This window comes from Mesoplodon mirus, assembly GCF_964341445.2.
Source record: "Mesoplodon mirus genome assembly, chromosome: 3".
Lineage (NCBI taxonomy): Eukaryota > Metazoa > Chordata > Mammalia > Artiodactyla > Ziphiidae > Mesoplodon > Mesoplodon mirus.
The window spans coordinates 107,052,932-107,069,864 of NC_138978.1; the positions used below are offsets into that span (position 1 = coordinate 107,052,932).

Consider the following 16,933-nt stretch of genomic DNA (forward strand, 5'->3'; position numbering starts at 1 on the left):
ATGGATTGCACATCCCTTAGGCAATCCTTCCTCAATAAATACTATTTCTCTCCAAGAGGGAATAAAGCAGAGTTCATAGCCCTCAAGGGGCTGACAACCATTGAATGCTTAGTTTGGCAGATACTGTACAAATATTATCTCTATAACTTGCAACTACCCTGTGTGAAAACGAGTGTCCATAAATCCCTTCATTCATTTGTTCATTCAACAAATATTTATTGAATGCCTACTATGTGCCAGGCATGTGTTCCAGACATTGAGGATATAAAACAGTGAACAAGACAGAAAACGTCCTGCCCACATGGAACTTAAATTCTAAAAGAGAGAGACAGGCAGTATATATAAATAAATATCAGATAGTGATACAGTGTTAAGAAGAAAATAAGACTGGCTAATGGGGGTGAAGAGCAGTTCAGATAAAGGTCAAGGAAGTGTCCCTGTGGAATAGAATATAAACAGACTCACAGACATAGAAAACAAACATGTTTAACAAAGGGGAAAAAGAGCGGGGGGAAGGGATAAATTAGGAGTATGGAATTAACAGATATAAACTACTATACATAAAATAGATAAGCATCAAGGATTTACCGTATATCACAGGGAACTATATTCAATATCTTGTAATAACCTATAATAGAAGATAATCTGAAAAAAATATATATATAACCAAATCACTTTGCTGTACACCTGAAAACTACCACAATATTGTAAATCAACTACACTTCAATTAAAAAAATATTGTCACCCAATGAGGGACAGAGACATTCATCTAACTTTGGGTGTGATACCCTGAGAAGAACACAGTGTCATTATTCCGGCCGGAAATGGATAACTTGAACCTAGTAATGAAGAAACATGAGATAAACATAAATGACAAACCTAAAATGAGGAGCACTGTATTATTTTAAAGAAGGATTCTGTATTCTTCAAAAATATTAAAGACAAAGAAAGTCTAAAGATCTCTTTCAGATTAACAGAGACTGAAGAGACTGACAATTAAGTGATATATTTGATTCTAAACTGGATCTTGTACTGGAAGAGGAAAAGATGGTAAGAAAGACATTATTGGATTGACAAATTTGGAATACAGATGGTAGATGAGATAAAAGTATTTTATCAATGTTAAGTTTCCTGGAATTGATAATTGTATGTATTGTGTCTGTAAAAGAATGTATTTATTCTTAGGACATTCAAATATTAAGGGATAAAGGTGCATGATGTATGCGATTTACTTGCAAATGGTCAGATAAAAACGTGTGTGTAATCTATTTGGCTGAGAATGCAAATGTTAAAGCAACAGGGTCAAAATGTTAATAAGTAAATCTGAGTAAAGGGTATATGGGTGCTCCTTTTACTATTCTTGCAACTTTTCTATCAGTGTGAAATCATTTTCAAATAAAAAGTTTCCTGGAGTCTAGGTTTGAAAAATCAGTGAGGATTCTCTCTTGTTGATTCAAAGGATTTGCCCACATTCTGCCTCCTATTCTTTACTTCAGACCTTCACTCTCATCTGGTTTTCCCAGTTTTAGAACTGTTGGCTTCTACTTGAATTCTCTTTTTCTTCTGGGTCCCTTGGATTTACTACTTGTTTGGATAGTTTGCCTAGTTTTCGGACTCAATTTCTCTCAAGACACAGCCTTTTGGTCAGGTTCTCCTACTTGGCCTTAAACACTGTAGATCCTGAGTGACTTCTAGTCTACAACACTGAATCTAGGCCCTAGAGGGATATCACACCCTAGATGACACATTAATGCTTCCAACTGGCAACAGCTCCATCTCCCTCTCCAGCTGCCCCGACTTTGGGAGGAAATAGTTCACATATCTTCTCCCTTCTCCCCACGTTCCCTGCTTGATCAAACCCTCATCACAGTTTTCTAATTAGCCTCTCTTTGTCCAGTCTTTGCCCACTCCAGCCTGCCATCCTCCTCACTGCTACCAGTTCTCTCTTTAAAGCACAGATTCCTTCATATTACTTGTCTGATTAAACCTCCACTAGCTCTGCATTGCCTTTCAAAATCTGACTTGGCCTACCTTACTGTTTCCATATTCTGCCATTTCTCTGCTGAACTGTATGCTCCTTCAGGGCACAGACCATACCCTTTTCTTCTTTGTTATCTTTAATTCTAACACAGTACCTGGCATACAGAAGATACTCAATAGATATTTGCTGAATTGACAAATGAACTCTAGTTACACTAAACTCTGAAACTTCTTTGAGCATACCATGTTTAAACATCACCTTCTCTGAAGATCTTCCCTGACTCTGTCATTCAAATCTTAGATATATGTCCCCATGCATTTTTTTCCTCATTAGACTGTACTGTAAGCTTTCTGAGGGAAAAGATCATGACTTATTCATCTTGCATCTGACTCAGTGTGTAGGAGAGTGCCTGGCATCAAGCAGGCAGAGTTTGTTGGATGGATATACAAAAACTAGAGAGAGGAAAATGCTAGATTTTAAGAAGGTCTCAATGTAGTGAGACAGACTGAGGAAATGACCAAAGAACAATGAAAATAGGATCAACAATTATAAACAAATAAGGTACAAGAAGTAAATGAAGTAGTCAAATGATGATGCAGAACTGAATAACCAGAATCAAGTGGGAGTCAAAGAGGAAAGTCTTCCTAAAGGCAGATTTTGAGATGTGTTTGAAAAGAGGAAAGGGACATAATGTGGGAGAGTAGGAGCTTAGAGGCCTGTCATGGAGTTGGGTTGAACCAAGGCATGGTAAGCAATTAATGTTTTGGAAGCCTGCTTTTCAAGCAGGATCTGTTCTACCCCAGAGCTCAAGTTCTGCCTTTTTCCTGGCTCCCCAAGGAGGCATGTTCACCAACTCTCCATGTCTTGAGGTTTCCCAGGTCAGTCCATCGTAGGGCTTTATGTTCTCTAAGTTTCTGTGAAAATAAGCAAACAAACCTGCCCTGTGGGATTGAACACTCTTGCTAACCCTGGTCTTCTAGGGAAATAAAGTTCCTTGTTCCCAATAAAACAGAACTGTTCCCAGTGCTGTTAAGCCAGGAGAGAAACCCAAAGGTAGCATAACCACTTTAGCACATCTTCACAAAAATTATCTCTTCCATCCAAAGAGGTCAAGGGTGTATAATGAATGTCTTAGCCACATCTGCCCTCTCCTTAAAGCGTATATGCAAATAAATACCCATGGTGCTGTACAGCCACTTTCTAGGGCTCAGATCCTTGTCGCCTCCAGCACTTGCAGGATGGAAAAAAATATACTACCGTCTCCCTACAAATGTCCCACACTTTAGGAATCAGAGCATTTTACACAGCAAGAGGTATACCTGAAGTTTTCCAGAATTTCTGGGCCCAGGGAGATGGCAACTGTCTTTCTATTAGGATAACCTAGTTTTCACGCAGTGTTTATTTTTCCAGAATGTTGTGTGCCCAACGCATTCCGTTTCCTGAATACCCGGTTTTGTTATCTCCTGGTAGAGGAGAGAAAATTATGTATTAGTCCACTGCAGGTTTTGAGGGGGTTGGGTTCAGAGCACAACTATTCTTTCTCACCTCCTAATGCAAACCCAGGTTCCCAAGGAGGCAAGGGAAGAGCCCGCTCAGGGGCTCCTACTGCGTGTGGAGGCTTACGGATCCTATACACCCCTGTCACGCAGCTAGAACGTCCCTAGATTGCAACGATACATCAAAGCCTAAACTAAGGTAAATCTCACCAGCAGGGGGCTACCTCGGTAGGCACTGCCTCCTTGCGCGTTGTCCAATCTCTGGGGGTGTCACACTAGGCGGTGGTGATGTCACACTGGCGGGGATGACATTCTAAAGCTGGACCGCCACAACGCCACCAATCACCTTTAAATCACCGCGGAGTCGGCCGTGAGGAGGGGGCGGGGAGCCGATCCCCGCACTTGATCCACGCTGGCTCCCCACGGAGGCCCACCCACTCCCCCTCCTCCTCCCCTCCCCTCCCACCAGTATTATGACGTCATCCTAACCCGCCCGCTCTCCGACACTTCCGCCTCAGTAGGTGTCATGGCGCGGGGCTGGGGACTAGTTCCCGCGAGGAGGGGCCGGCCGGATGGGGCGGCCGCTCGGCGCTCAGCTCGTCGAGTCTGGCGACAACGGCGGCTGCGGAGCCAGGGGCCCGGCGGTGGCCCCGGACGGCAGCGGGAGGCTGAGGCGGGAGCGCGCGGTGCTGAGGCGGCGGCGGCGGCGAGAGGCCGGGCGGCGGAGCTGGGGGGAGGCTGAGGGGGCTCCCCCCGTGGGACGGGCGCGGGGACGGCTCCGGGAGGCGGGGGCCGGGGCCCGGGCCGGCTCGCGCGGGGGATATGATGACCCGGCGGCGGGGCCCCGGATCTCGTCTCCTCCGCCGCCTCCTCACTGCAGCCCCAGCTCGCGGCTGAGAACCAGACACACCGGCGGTGAGTCGAGGCGGGGGGGCAGTGGCCTTGGCAGGGAGCGACCTCCCATCGGCTTCCCGCGGCGGGGCTGGGCCGGCCACAGGCTCTCCGGGGCGCCCGGCCTGCGGGGGGCACCTCCCTCAGCGGCCCCCACCCGGGACCCGGCGCCGAGCCCTGCGCCCCGGCCGGTGACGGCCGCGGAGGGGATAGCGTTCCCAGGAAAGTGAGGAGGCTGCGGGCTTGTTTTCGGGGCAACTCCCCCGTGTCCTGCCACTTCTCTCCTGGACGTGTTGTTGTCCTCAGATGACAGGGGGCCGCCTGGCGTCTTCTCACCCGGCCGGTTTTTTTCTCGGCTGTCGTGGCCGGTTCCCAGTGTGTGGCTTGTGCGTGTGAATTTCACAGCTCTGCTTAGTGCCGTGGTTTGGGGTTATTTGTGCTGTTGGGGACCAGGAAGCGGTGTCTGGAACGGACGGCCGCGGAGAGGTGGGTGTGGGAGTCCTCCTATCCTCTCCACTGCTGTTCTTTAATCGTTAGGTTGGTAAATTGTAATGATGGTGGAGACTGCGTGGGACCGGCCCACCTAATGTATATCTATGCAAGGCAGATCTAGATGTCTGGCTCAAAGGGAAACTTTTGCTGTCTGACTCCACTTTCCCAAAGCTTTCGTTTAAAAAAAAGGGGGGGGGGCGGGGGGCGGGGAAACAACCGAAACTCTTGGTAAGGCCCCCCGCTGTTCACAGGTCTGTGGGAAAGAGGCCGTTTTTTTTGCCTAGCAACCAAGACCTGGGGCTCGGTCTCCAAGAGCGCGAGACTAACGTCCAATTTGTTGTGGTGACAAACCGTGAGCTCTGGCCTGTGTTTACGCTCGGCGCGCTTTCTTTCCTGTTTAGGTGGGGGAAGGGAGGAGGAGCTAGAGAAGGGGGAAAAAAACCACCCCAAGCTCCAGTGTCTTTCCTCCACTTAACCCCGTGACTCAGTTGTAGATACTCTTTGAGGCAGCCCTAGATGCTTTTTCTTAGTGACACTTTGGGAATTTTCAGTCATTGCATCAAAATATTAATTTCAGCTATAGACTCTTCTGCCCAATCTGTCCTTTATCTTATTTGTTTCCTGGTAACTGATGAAAATAGCAGCATGGCTTCCTTCTTCTGATGAAGTGGGGTTTAAATTAAGTGGCTGATGCCCTCAGTAGAACCTACAATTTTGCTCTTGTTTGTGTAAAGCTATTTTTGATTCCTGGTCTGTAGTGGGTTCTTTTTTTTTTAAAAGATTGTAGAGAATGCAAATCTTCACCAGCTCTTTTTCATATGTAGGTCTAAAGCTTTCTGTAAAACATCTAAAAATCTACTAGCAAGTCATATAATAGTTGTTAATTCAGCTGGTGATTTTGGAGATACCTGTAATCTCAGGGCTCTGTGTTATAAAACTGGTACGATGGTATGATGAAAGATATCATTGACTTTAAGACACTGTTCCAGGCTTGAAGGATATTTTGGTAAAGTACTTGTGGCTGGAACTGGAGGCAGCCATGCCAGTAAAACATCTTACCAGTAAAATGGTGAATGAGATGTTGTAAACATACTGAGTCTGATTAGTAAGTAGGACTTTTGCTGGCGATATCTTCATGAATAGTTTATCCTATCTTTGGACATTGTAGTTTTATGGATTGCAGAACAAGTTGATTGGTAACTTGAGATTGAAAACCAAGTCAGAATTCTCTCCTAAAAGAAAAAAAGATAATCTCAACATTCACAATTCTCTGGAAAATAGACTTCTTTTATTCTCTGGTTTTGTTTTCATAAGCACAGCTTAGTCAGTGGTTGTGTTGGTACAAATCAGTGAGCCAAACCTGCCTTATAAACTTCTTACAGTTGGAACTTGTGCAGCTTGTTGTTAGTTATATATCGTAACTGGTTCTTTTGTAATTTGAAGTAATTTTGCAAACATGAACTTCCTGATTGGCCCTTTTATTTTCATTTTCATGACTATATAAAGCAATCCATTTTATAAAAAGTTACAGTTATTAATTTTTCCCCAGTTTCTTCCCTTAAATTTTATGCCATTCTGAACACAAGTCATCAAAATAATTTTTCTCTCAAGTATCACTTCAACAATCACTGATTTGCTTTTCGCTTCCTTTTTTGTTTTTTATTTTTTGTTCCTAATCTCCCATCTCCCTAAATGCCTTATGTATTTTTGTAGTGCATAATTTGGCACTTAAAATTTTTTTACATCCTGTTTTTATATTTTTCTTTTTTATGTGTCATATCACCTAAGCAACATTTTAAGTTCTTTGAAGATAGGGAAACTTAGGTGTATTTCTTTTGGATTCTTTAAGAGCGCCTTGTACAGTGCTTTCCCACCATACTTAATGAAAAAGAATCAGAAAACCTGAATTCTTTGCCAGCATTACTACTCATTAGCTCTGCGTAAAACTTGTTTGGCTTTCCTGGGTCTACTTTTTCTCATCTTGGAATTACAGGGTTTTAGAAAGTCTTTTAAGGTTCATTTTAGCCGTAAGAATCCCTGTACTTTTTTTGCCAGTGTCTTCTGCTCCAATCAAATGCATTACTCTAAATGGTTTTTCATTTTTCCATATCCCCTAGCATACTGGCAAAAGTTATCTCATTCATCTAAGACCTCCTCATCTGCCAAACTGTCATTACCTTAGTTGAGTCCTGTTTTCCTTAGGCCTTTTCTGGCTGATCTAAACAGGGTTCTATCTTAGTGTTTATGTTTCATATTGATTTGCTAATTTGTCATTTTTGTTAATTTGTCATTTTTCTTATGATAGAAACTCCGAGGTATAGTTTTCTTTATTCTAAACTTTATAGACCTTATAGACTGTCCTGTGCACATACTAAGATAGTGCCATTTTACCAAATACAAAAAACACTTTTCTTTTGTTCTGTTGCTATAGATTCTTCATTCCAAATAAATCTAAGAGAGCAGTTGAAATTTAGGAAAAAATATACTGCCTAGAAGGAAAACGCCACTCAGCCAGTTTACCAAAATATTACAAAATTGGTTTAAATGGCTGTAAATTACATAGAATTGTAGAGTTCCTTCTTTGTCAGCTACCACCACCTATTCCACACCCTATTTTTGCATACTAGTTGAGGAACTGGCTCTTTCACATGGTTCCATGTGAAGGAAGTGCTACAGGAAAGGGGGTGGGGAACTTTGATTCAAATACTGTTCTCAGGGTTTCAAGCTTATTTTTCTCCTCTGTATCACTATACTTAGAATAAGTATTCTCTTGTAGACAACAAACTATAATTTCTATCTCATGTGAGTATTTCTCTAATTTAGTCAGAATGACTTCTGAGATCCCCTTACATTTATATATGGAGCAATAATGTGATCTCTTTATAGTCATTCATTCTAGCAAACATTTGACACACGCTGTATGCCAGCCATTGTGATTGATGCCGGTGATACAAAAGAAGAAGATACCTATTCTGCTGTTGGGAATTGCCCTCATGGAACTTGCAGTTTAGAAGAGAAGTCAACTTTTAAATAAGTAGTTACAAATAGTCATACTTAGAATAAAAATCCAGAGTGACCACAAGTCAGTATGTATTCTGGCCCTTGTCTGCCTTTTTGGGTTCTGCTTCTAGTATTTTTTCCCTTGTTCCGTTCCATCCATTCTGGTCTCTTCTTCAGATAGGCCAAGAATGTATCTTGGCACTAACTGTTCTCTCACTAGGATGGCTTCTTCTTGTCAATTAGGTCTCAGCTTTAAGTGCCACCATGCTACAGTGCCTCCCCTGACCACCAAAGAGTATCTCTCCCCTGACCACCATCTCTATCATGTCATTGTGTTTGTTTTCATCATAACATTTATCGCTAGCTGCCATTTTCTTGGGGAAGAGGTGTTTATCTCCCCAGTAGAAAGTAAACTCCAGGAGATAAGGGATCTTGTCCTTCCAGAACCACTGTTATCCCTGGGAACTAGAACAGTGCCAGCAGACATACTAGATGCTCAAAATACGTTTGTTCAATGAATAAATGAAATAAATAAGTACAAGTGTGGTAAGTGCTACTACTTCTGTAGTAGAGGATGCTGTGGGAGCCTTTATCAGGAAATCTAACCTAGTGGTCTGGAGAAGGCTTTCCTGAATGTATTTGTCAGTGTAGGGCTGGCTAAACAGTCTTGCTGAAGGAAAATTGTTTTTCTCTCATGAAACAGCCTAAAGTGAATGTTGTAGGTTGAAGTGAGCATTCCTGCTGGGCAGGTTGCTCTGCTCTACATGATCATTCAGGTACCCATGTTCTTTACATCTTGCTGCTCTGCCAACCCTTGAGTGTTGTCTTAGGGCAGAAGCTGGATCTCCATGGGTTCCTCCTGGTGTAAAGGGAATGGAACACTAAAGGCTCACACGTCACTTTTTATTGGAGGGAGGGACTGGTAAATGTAGTCTAGCCTTGTGCCTGGGATGAAGGAGAAAGTAGATTGTGGTCCAGACCAACAGCCTATGCCACATTGAAAAAGTGAGCTTTAAGTAAAGGCTGAAAGGATAAGTAGTAGTTAAAAGAAGAGAAGACAGGGTAAAATGAAGTTCAGAGAGAGAATGTTATGTATGAAGGAACTGGGGCAGGAGAAGCATTTCGAATTACTGGAAAAGAGAGTGCCTGGGGGAAAGAGTCAGTGAAACAAGGCTACAAAAATAATCAGGGTCCAGATCTTATAAAGCCTGACAATCCAAATTAGAGATTTTGGACCTTATCCTAAAGTTTTTATTTTATTTTGTTATTTTATTTATTTATTTTTGGCTGCGTTGGGTCTTCATTACCGCACGTGGGCTTTCTCTAGTTGCTGCGAGCGAGGGCTACTCTTTGTTGTGGTGCATGGGCTTCTCATCATGGTGGCTTTTCCTTGTTGTGGAGCATGGGCTCTAGTTGTGCGGGCTTCAGTAGTTGTGGCTTGTGGGCTCTAGAGCACAGGCTCAGTAGTTGTGGTGCAGGGGCTTAGTTGCTCTGTGGAATGTGGGATCTTTCTGGACCAGGGCTTGAACCCGTGTCCCCTGCATTGGCAGGCGGATTCTTAACCACTGGGCCACCAGAGAAGTCCCTATCCTAAAGTTTTAAATGAGGGATAGATATGCATTTTTAAAAGCTTCAGTTGTAAGGTGAAGAATGAATTGAGAAGGGCTAGAGGGTACCATTTGGGGAAAGTTAGGCTGTTGAACTAAGTAGTGCAGGATTGTGCAGTAGGTGGGAGATATTTGGTATCCCAGTGAAAGAGTTTTCTTCCCAATCTTATCTTTTTCCAGAATGTGTATTGTTATTTACCCACTTTAATGATATGAATACTCTTTATATATCAGTGTGCTGGAGAATATGTACATCTGTGTACATGTCAGCTGAGGACAAGTGCTAGAGGAAGAAATCAATATGCAGTACTGATGGTAGGTTATTTAGATCACCAATTGTTAAATTGTATCAAAAAGACAAAGATGGCTCCAAGCAAAAGCATTAGAAATTTATTATTGGTATGTCCGGGAAAAGGTGGAAGTTAGTCAAGACTAAGGGCAAAACACTGATAAATGATTACCTCCATTGTCGTACTCAACTATTTCATTCATAGTTATAATATTTGAATTCTTTATGGTAAGATTATCTAACTGTAGTGCCCAGAGGGTGGGGCACCCAGTAAATGTTGTTAAATAGATGTGCGCATGGCAGGGAGTGGGGAAGCTGTTAATTTGACTATTTTTGAAAGCCTTCGAGTCTAGCAAGACTCAATTCTCTTTTTAGCAATAAGTACAAGTACCAGTAGCCTTTTGCCTTTTGTTCTAGTTTGGGATTAATGCAGTGGGAAAGTTTGTCATTATATTTAGATGGTTAAATCCTTGGAAAGTCAGGTTTGAAATGAAAAGACTAGTTTATTGCTAGAGTCAAGAGGGGAAACATTTTCAGGACGTTAGCTTTTAATTTATTGGGAGCTGTTCTCATGTGAATTGAAAATAGTGTAATGTGCTTAACGGAGTGTGATACATTGTAAATTTCCCACAGATGTTAATTCTATTCCATGGTTTTGTTTGGGGTCTCAGCCTAGAGAGAAAACTTCCTCTCACCCGGCCACCCCACCCCCTGCAAAAAAAAAGAAAAAAAAATTTTGGGGGGGGACATAGTATCTTTATTTCGTGTTTAGAAATGGCTGTTTTTAGCTGAATTTCAGAGTGTTATATAAATAAGAGTATAGATTTTTCTAGGCAATTTTGATTCTGTATTTTCTTCTCACCTAGTGCTTGTTGAGGTCAGGCTGAGTCTCAGCCACACTGTAAGAGTCCTGGTGTCATGGCATTGACTTCAGTACCATACACCCTTGCTGGGGGGAAGACCAGTGAAATTCTGGGTTGTTATTTCCCTATGGGTGGACTTAAGTTTGTCTTACTGAGTAAGAATTATTATATTTATTTATATACTTAAACTTTTGGAGCAATTTCCTAGAACTTGTGCTTTTTGCAGTGCTCAGTGTGAATTTGAAACCATCAGTATCTGTTATTTTGTTCACTGGGTGAAAGGTTGTCATTAACATTCCTCTGGTAAACAGAATACTTTTGAAAAGTGTCCAGTTATGATCATCATACTTTTAAAAACTTGGAGTTACATTTCATGAATTCTTTTCAGTATTATTACTTTAAGCCCCCATATTCCTATACATAGCTACAAACTGCAAATTTTGTATAGTATTCAAATTTTTTACTAAATACTTTTAGGTACATGAAGGTTATGCTTACGTATTTTGATAGATTGTTAAAAGTAGTAACTCAACAAATATACGATGGAAAACAAATTTCAAAAATTTGCTTCCTTTTTGTTGTTCAGAAATTGGTTTGATATTATGGCAAGAAATATTTTTGCATATATTAATAGGTAAATTTTGTAAAGGCACTACTTGATTTCAGTTTTTCTCTTATAGTTTGGTATTATGTCAGTGATATAGGTAGAATAAGATGATTTGTAAATCTGTAACCTAGAAGTTAAATTGCAATAACATTTTAAAAAAATATTTATTTATTTATTTTGGTTGCTCCAGGTCTTAATTGCGGCTCCAGAGCTCCTTAGTTGCGGCACGTGGGCTTCTTAGTTGTGGCATGCATGTAGGATCTAGTTCCCTGACCAGGGATCGAACCCAGGCCCACTACATTGGGAGCGCTTAGTCTTATCCACTGTGCCACCAGGGAAGTCCCGCAATAACATTTTTTTAATTTATACTTTTTTTCTCTTCAAGGTTCATATAAATTATAGAAACTCTTGTTTAAAGTAAATCCAGACAGCATTTTAGAAATTGAAGGTTGAGGGTTTGTTCTTCCTTCTAGCTATCTGTTCCAGTGCAGATGGTTTTTAGTTGCATTCAAGCACAAAGAAATGTATACTTTGTTTTTTTATGTTCTGTAACATCCCTTGTCATGTTTCCTTCCTTTCTAGTTGTGTGTGTTTATTCTCTTATGACTAATAAAATTACACTGTGTGTACTAGAGTGGAGACTTCCCCATATCTCAAGGACTGCACAGATAAAAGAGAGGGACGTCAAAAAACCAAAACAAAAGAAGCATTTGAGAATCCTGCAGTTTAACATGAGTAGTAGGGAGTAGAAATGAAGTTGGTAGGCAGTGGTCAAATCACCCAGCAAATACTGAGTGTCTGTATATTGTCAGAATCTGTGGTAGGTTCTGGTGATATAAGCAAAAGAACAAGACAGATATGGTACCTGCTCTCATGGAACTTTTACAGTATCCGGGGATGTAACATTAAATAAATAATGTTATAAGGTAGGTAGGTACAGAGTGTTGTGGGAATGCAGTGGTGGTGGTGATTGTGGGGAGAGTGTGTGTGTGTGTGTGTGTGTGTGTGTGTGTGAGAGAGAGAGAGAGAGAGAGAGAGAGAGAAAGAGAGAGTGAGTGTGTGAGAGTATGAGAGAGAAGAAACAGTTTTCCTAGCAGAAAGTCTCCAACATAGAGGGCCTCCCAAGAACTGAAAGAAGGGGCAGTATGGCTGGAGTGGTGGAGGAATCGAGGTGGGGAGATTTTGGAAGACAGCAACCAGATTTTGGGGGAGCTTTTTAAGGCAAGTTGAGGATTTTGGATTTTATCCCTAAAGCAATGAAAGACCCTGGAGGCAGAAGGAGGGAGATGGTTAACAAAGAGCAGTCCTCCAATATATAATACATAGTTTAAAAGCAAAGGTCCCCTGAGTGTATTCAGGATGAGTTTGGAGGCTACTGGCAGCTTGAACTAGAAAGGTTCCAATAAGGGTAGAGAAAAAATGGCTGATTTGAAATATGCTTAGGAAGTAGATAAGATTTGTTATAGGTTAGATATGGGGATTAAGGGAGGGGAACAAGGGAGGGGAACAAGGGAGGGGAATGAGTCAGGATAATAATATTAAGTGAGTTTTTGGCACTAAGCATGTCATGTGTATTAAATCATTTAATTCACCATTTTATAGATGAGGAAACTGAGACTCATTGCCTCCCTGATTTTTTAGCTTGAGGTGTTAGGTGCATGGTGGTGTCTCATAATTGAGGTAAAAAACTGGGCGTGGGGTGGAGGCTCAGAAGTTTAATTCTGGACATCTTGAATTTGAGTTGTCTCTGAGATATCCAAGTTGAAGTGTGGAGTGGTTATTTGAAAATAAGGATTTGGAGTTCAAGAGAGAAGTCTGGATTAGAGAGGGAAATTTGTTACTTTTTCGAAGATGACTAATGCTGGGAAGTAGTGAAAAGAGGGAACATGTGGAGCAAGAGAAGAGGGATTAGTGTGGAGCCCCGAGGCACCTGAGGGTTATGTGATTCAGAAGGAAGAAGATAAATATGAAATGGCTTGTATGCTAGGTCAAATGTTTGGACTTTATTCTGAAAATATTAGCTTTGGGATTAGTCTTTGGGCTTATTGAGCTTGAGGTGTCTCTGGGACATTCAGGCACAGAAAGGTGGGCAGTTCTTATTACCTTTCCCCATATTTTTCTAAGGATGACTTCCAGAGGTTCTTCAGAAGATCCCATCTGGGCTTTGCCTCATCCTGATTACTTTCTTCTGGTCAGTTTATCAATGGTCCTTTTACAATGTAGTGGGCAGAGCTAGACACTTTTATTTGTGATCTGAGCAGAGTGGGTTGCCTTCACTTTGCTACATTCTGGACACTACTTTTTCTGTGAATATAGTTTAAGATTGAATTAGCTTTTGAGGGGAGGGGAACATTATTGCATAGTGTTTCTCTTGCTAACAAAGTGTTTTTCTTATATGATCCTGTGAAACCTTGTATCTCTTATCCTTGTGCTTTGTGCTAGCCAGATTTTGGACCTAAGTAGGAAGTCAATATTTGTGTTAAATGTCATCAGCTAGATTTACCTTATGGTTTCTGCTCTTTATGATCTTTTTGGACTTGTTACTTAGCAATATTGAGTATCCTGCCCAAATTTGGTTCATCTGTGAATTTTATAAGCTTGTCATCTATGTCTACATTTAAATAATTGATTAAAAAACTAATCAGGGGGCTTCCCTGGTGGCACAGTGGTTGAGAGTCCGCCTGCTGATGCAGGGGACACGGGTTCGTGCCCCGGTCCGGGAAGATCCCACATGCTGCGGAGTGGCTGGGCCTGTGAGCCATGGCCGCTGAGCCTGCGCGTCCGGAGCCTGTGCTCCGCAACGGGAGAGGCCACAACAGTGAGAGGCCCGCGTACCGCAAAAAAAAAAGAAGCTAATCAGGGCAGGAATGAAGACAGCTGTGGAATGAGCTCTGGGGCCAAAGAGCTTGGGTTTGAATTCTAGTGCTGCCACTTAAGAGCTGTGTTATTTTGAGCAAGTTATTTGAACCAGTCTGTGTCTTAGTTTCCTCATCTGTGGAATGGAAATAATGATAGTATGTTTTTCAAAAGGTTGTGGTGAGAATTAAATGAGTTCTGTGTATGAAGTGCTTAGACTACCACTTGGCACATACTAAGTGATCAATCATCTAAGCTATTGTTGTTTTTATTTTATAAACCATCTTAGATGTTCATACTCTTTTAACAGTATGTCCTATTATTGCTGAGTCTCAAAAATGTGATTCAGGATGTGTAATTAGACCAAAAAGTTTATCTTTCTACAATAGGAAACATGTTTTGGAAAATGTATAAAATAAAATCTCAGCCAGATATACGTTTACTTGTTTTTTTTCTAAACTGAAAGTTTTCTGATATGCTAATTGAGGGGTTGTATAAAATTGAGGGCCTAATTCTTCCTCTTTCTTGGTGTAGGTATGGCATCACAGCTGCAGGTGTTTTCCCCCCCATCAGTGTCGTCGAGTGCCTTCTGCAGTGCAAAGAAACTGAAAATAGAGGCTTCTGGTTGGGATGTTTCTGGACAGAGCAGCAACGACAAATACTATACCCACAGCAAAACCCTCCCCGCCACACAAGGGCAAACCAGCTCTTCTCACCAGGTAGCAAATTTCAACATCCCTGCTTACGACCAGGGCCTCCTCCTCCCAGCTCCTGCAGTGGAGCATATTGTTGTCACAGCTGCTGATAGCTCTGCCAGTGCTGCTACATCCACCTTCCAGAGCAGCCAGACCCTGACTCACAGAAGCAACGTGGCTTTGCTTGAGCCATATCAGAAATGTGGATTGAAAAGAAAAAGTGAGGAAGTTGACAGCAACGGTAGCGTGCAAATCATAGAAGAACATCCCCCTCTCATGCTGCAAAACAGGACTGTGGTGGGTGCTGCTGCCACGACCACCACGGTGACCACGAAAAGTAGCAGTTCCAGTGGAGAAGGGGATTACCAGCTGGTCCAGCATGAGATCCTTTGCTCTATGACAAACAGCTATGAAGTCTTGGAGTTCTTAGGCCGGGGAACATTTGGACAGGTGGCTAAGTGCTGGAAGCGGAGCACCAAGGAAATTGTGGCTATTAAAATCTTGAAGAACCACCCCTCCTATGCCAGGCAAGGACAGATTGAAGTGAGCATCCTTTCCCGCCTAAGCAGTGAAAATGCCGATGAGTATAATTTTGTCCGTTCTTATGAGTGCTTTCAGCATAAGAATCATACCTGCCTTGTGTTCGAGATGCTGGAGCAGAACTTATATGATTTTCTAAAGCAGAACAAGTTTAGCCCACTGCCACTCAAGTACATCAGACCAATCTTGCAGCAGGTGGCCACAGCCCTGATGAAGCTCAAGAGCCTTGGTCTAATTCACGCTGACCTTAAGCCTGAAAACATAATGCTGGTCGATCCAGTGCGCCAACCCTACCGAGTGAAGGTCATTGACTTTGGTTCTGCTAGTCACGTTTCCAAAGCTGTGTGCTCAACCTACTTACAGTCACGTTACTACAGGCAAGTGGCAAATGCTAAAAAGCATGTCTTCAACTAGAGATCTGTCTTTGTATTTAACATATATTACAAAGGACTACGTATAACAATGAATTTATTTACAGATTTCAACACAGAATAGAATAATATATTTTGGTGTTATCCTAAATATATTTAGTATTTAATATTCCATGTGTGTGGCATTCCTATATGTAACATTTTATTTCTGAAATTTTAACTCTAGAAAAATTAATTCAGTCTGATTCTGAAGGTTGTTCCTAGTTGAATTATAGTAGCATCTGGTTCCTTCTTTACTACCATTATACCTAATTTTCCCATTATAAAGTATGTTTAAATATATAAGATGTTTACTTATATGTGATGAATTTGGGCATATGCTGCTATTCTTCCCAGGTTCCTATCTTGGCAGGTAAGATGCCTTGGGAATAATTCCAAGTTTAACTCTAGCAACATTTTATTATTTTACATTTTCTTTCTTGTATAATAGAATTGGATTAGATGATTGCTAAGGTCTCTTCTTGTTTTAATATTCTCCATAGTCCTTTGAACTTATTTGCATATGAACTTATTTGGTTATCCTAAAATGGCCTTGACCCAAACACCTTATACTTTAGTGATTTATATTTCCATATTGATACTTCTAATAAAGCTACCTTTTCAATATATAATAATTATTTGGACAGAACTTAAATGCTGGTATGTAGAAGTTTGTCTGTACTGTAACCAAGGAGCATTACTGAAAGAGAGAAGACAGGAAAGTCTTTAAATGAGCTTTTATTTCTCAGTACGTCATTTATCTGTCTAGTTATTTTAAGGAATCTGATATTTTAATGGTCATGCATTAAACACAGATTGTACACTCACCCAATCACAAAGTGAAACAATAAAAAAAGATAACCCACAAAATAAGTTTTATCAAGAGATATGTCCAACATGCCAAATGGCTATAATAAATTTTGAGGAAATAGAAATTTTGAACTAAGAATTTTATATTATGTGTGAAAATAATGTAAAGACATTTTAACCTGTACAGGGCCTCAGAAAATATGCCATCTACATATTTTTGTTTTTCTAATTGTGATAAAACCTACCTAACATGAAGTTTACCATTTTAACATGTACCATTCAGTGTTGTGAAGTATCTTCATAGTGTTGTATAGCCTTCACCACTATATCCAAATTTTTTTTATCACCCAAAACAGAAACTCTGTAACCATTAAGCAGTAACTACTCCACCCTCCT

The 16,933-nt window shown here is 41.3% G+C and overlaps 1 protein-coding gene across 1 annotated transcript in view; it reads left to right on the top strand.

Annotated features, from left to right (window-relative positions):
* The first annotated feature begins 4,026 nt into the window (after positions 1–4,026).
* The window catches only part of HIPK1 (homeodomain interacting protein kinase 1), a 50,243-nt gene continuing 37,336 nt past the window's right edge, over positions 4,027–16,933 (top strand). Inside the window, exons 1-2 of the mRNA XM_082614947.1 lie at positions 4,027–4,392; positions 14,617–15,694. Coding sequence (XP_082471073.1) covers positions 4,050–4,392; positions 14,617–15,694 — 1,421 coding nt within the window. The 5' untranslated portion in view covers positions 4,027–4,049. The remainder of the gene's footprint in view (positions 4,393–14,616; positions 15,695–16,933) is intronic.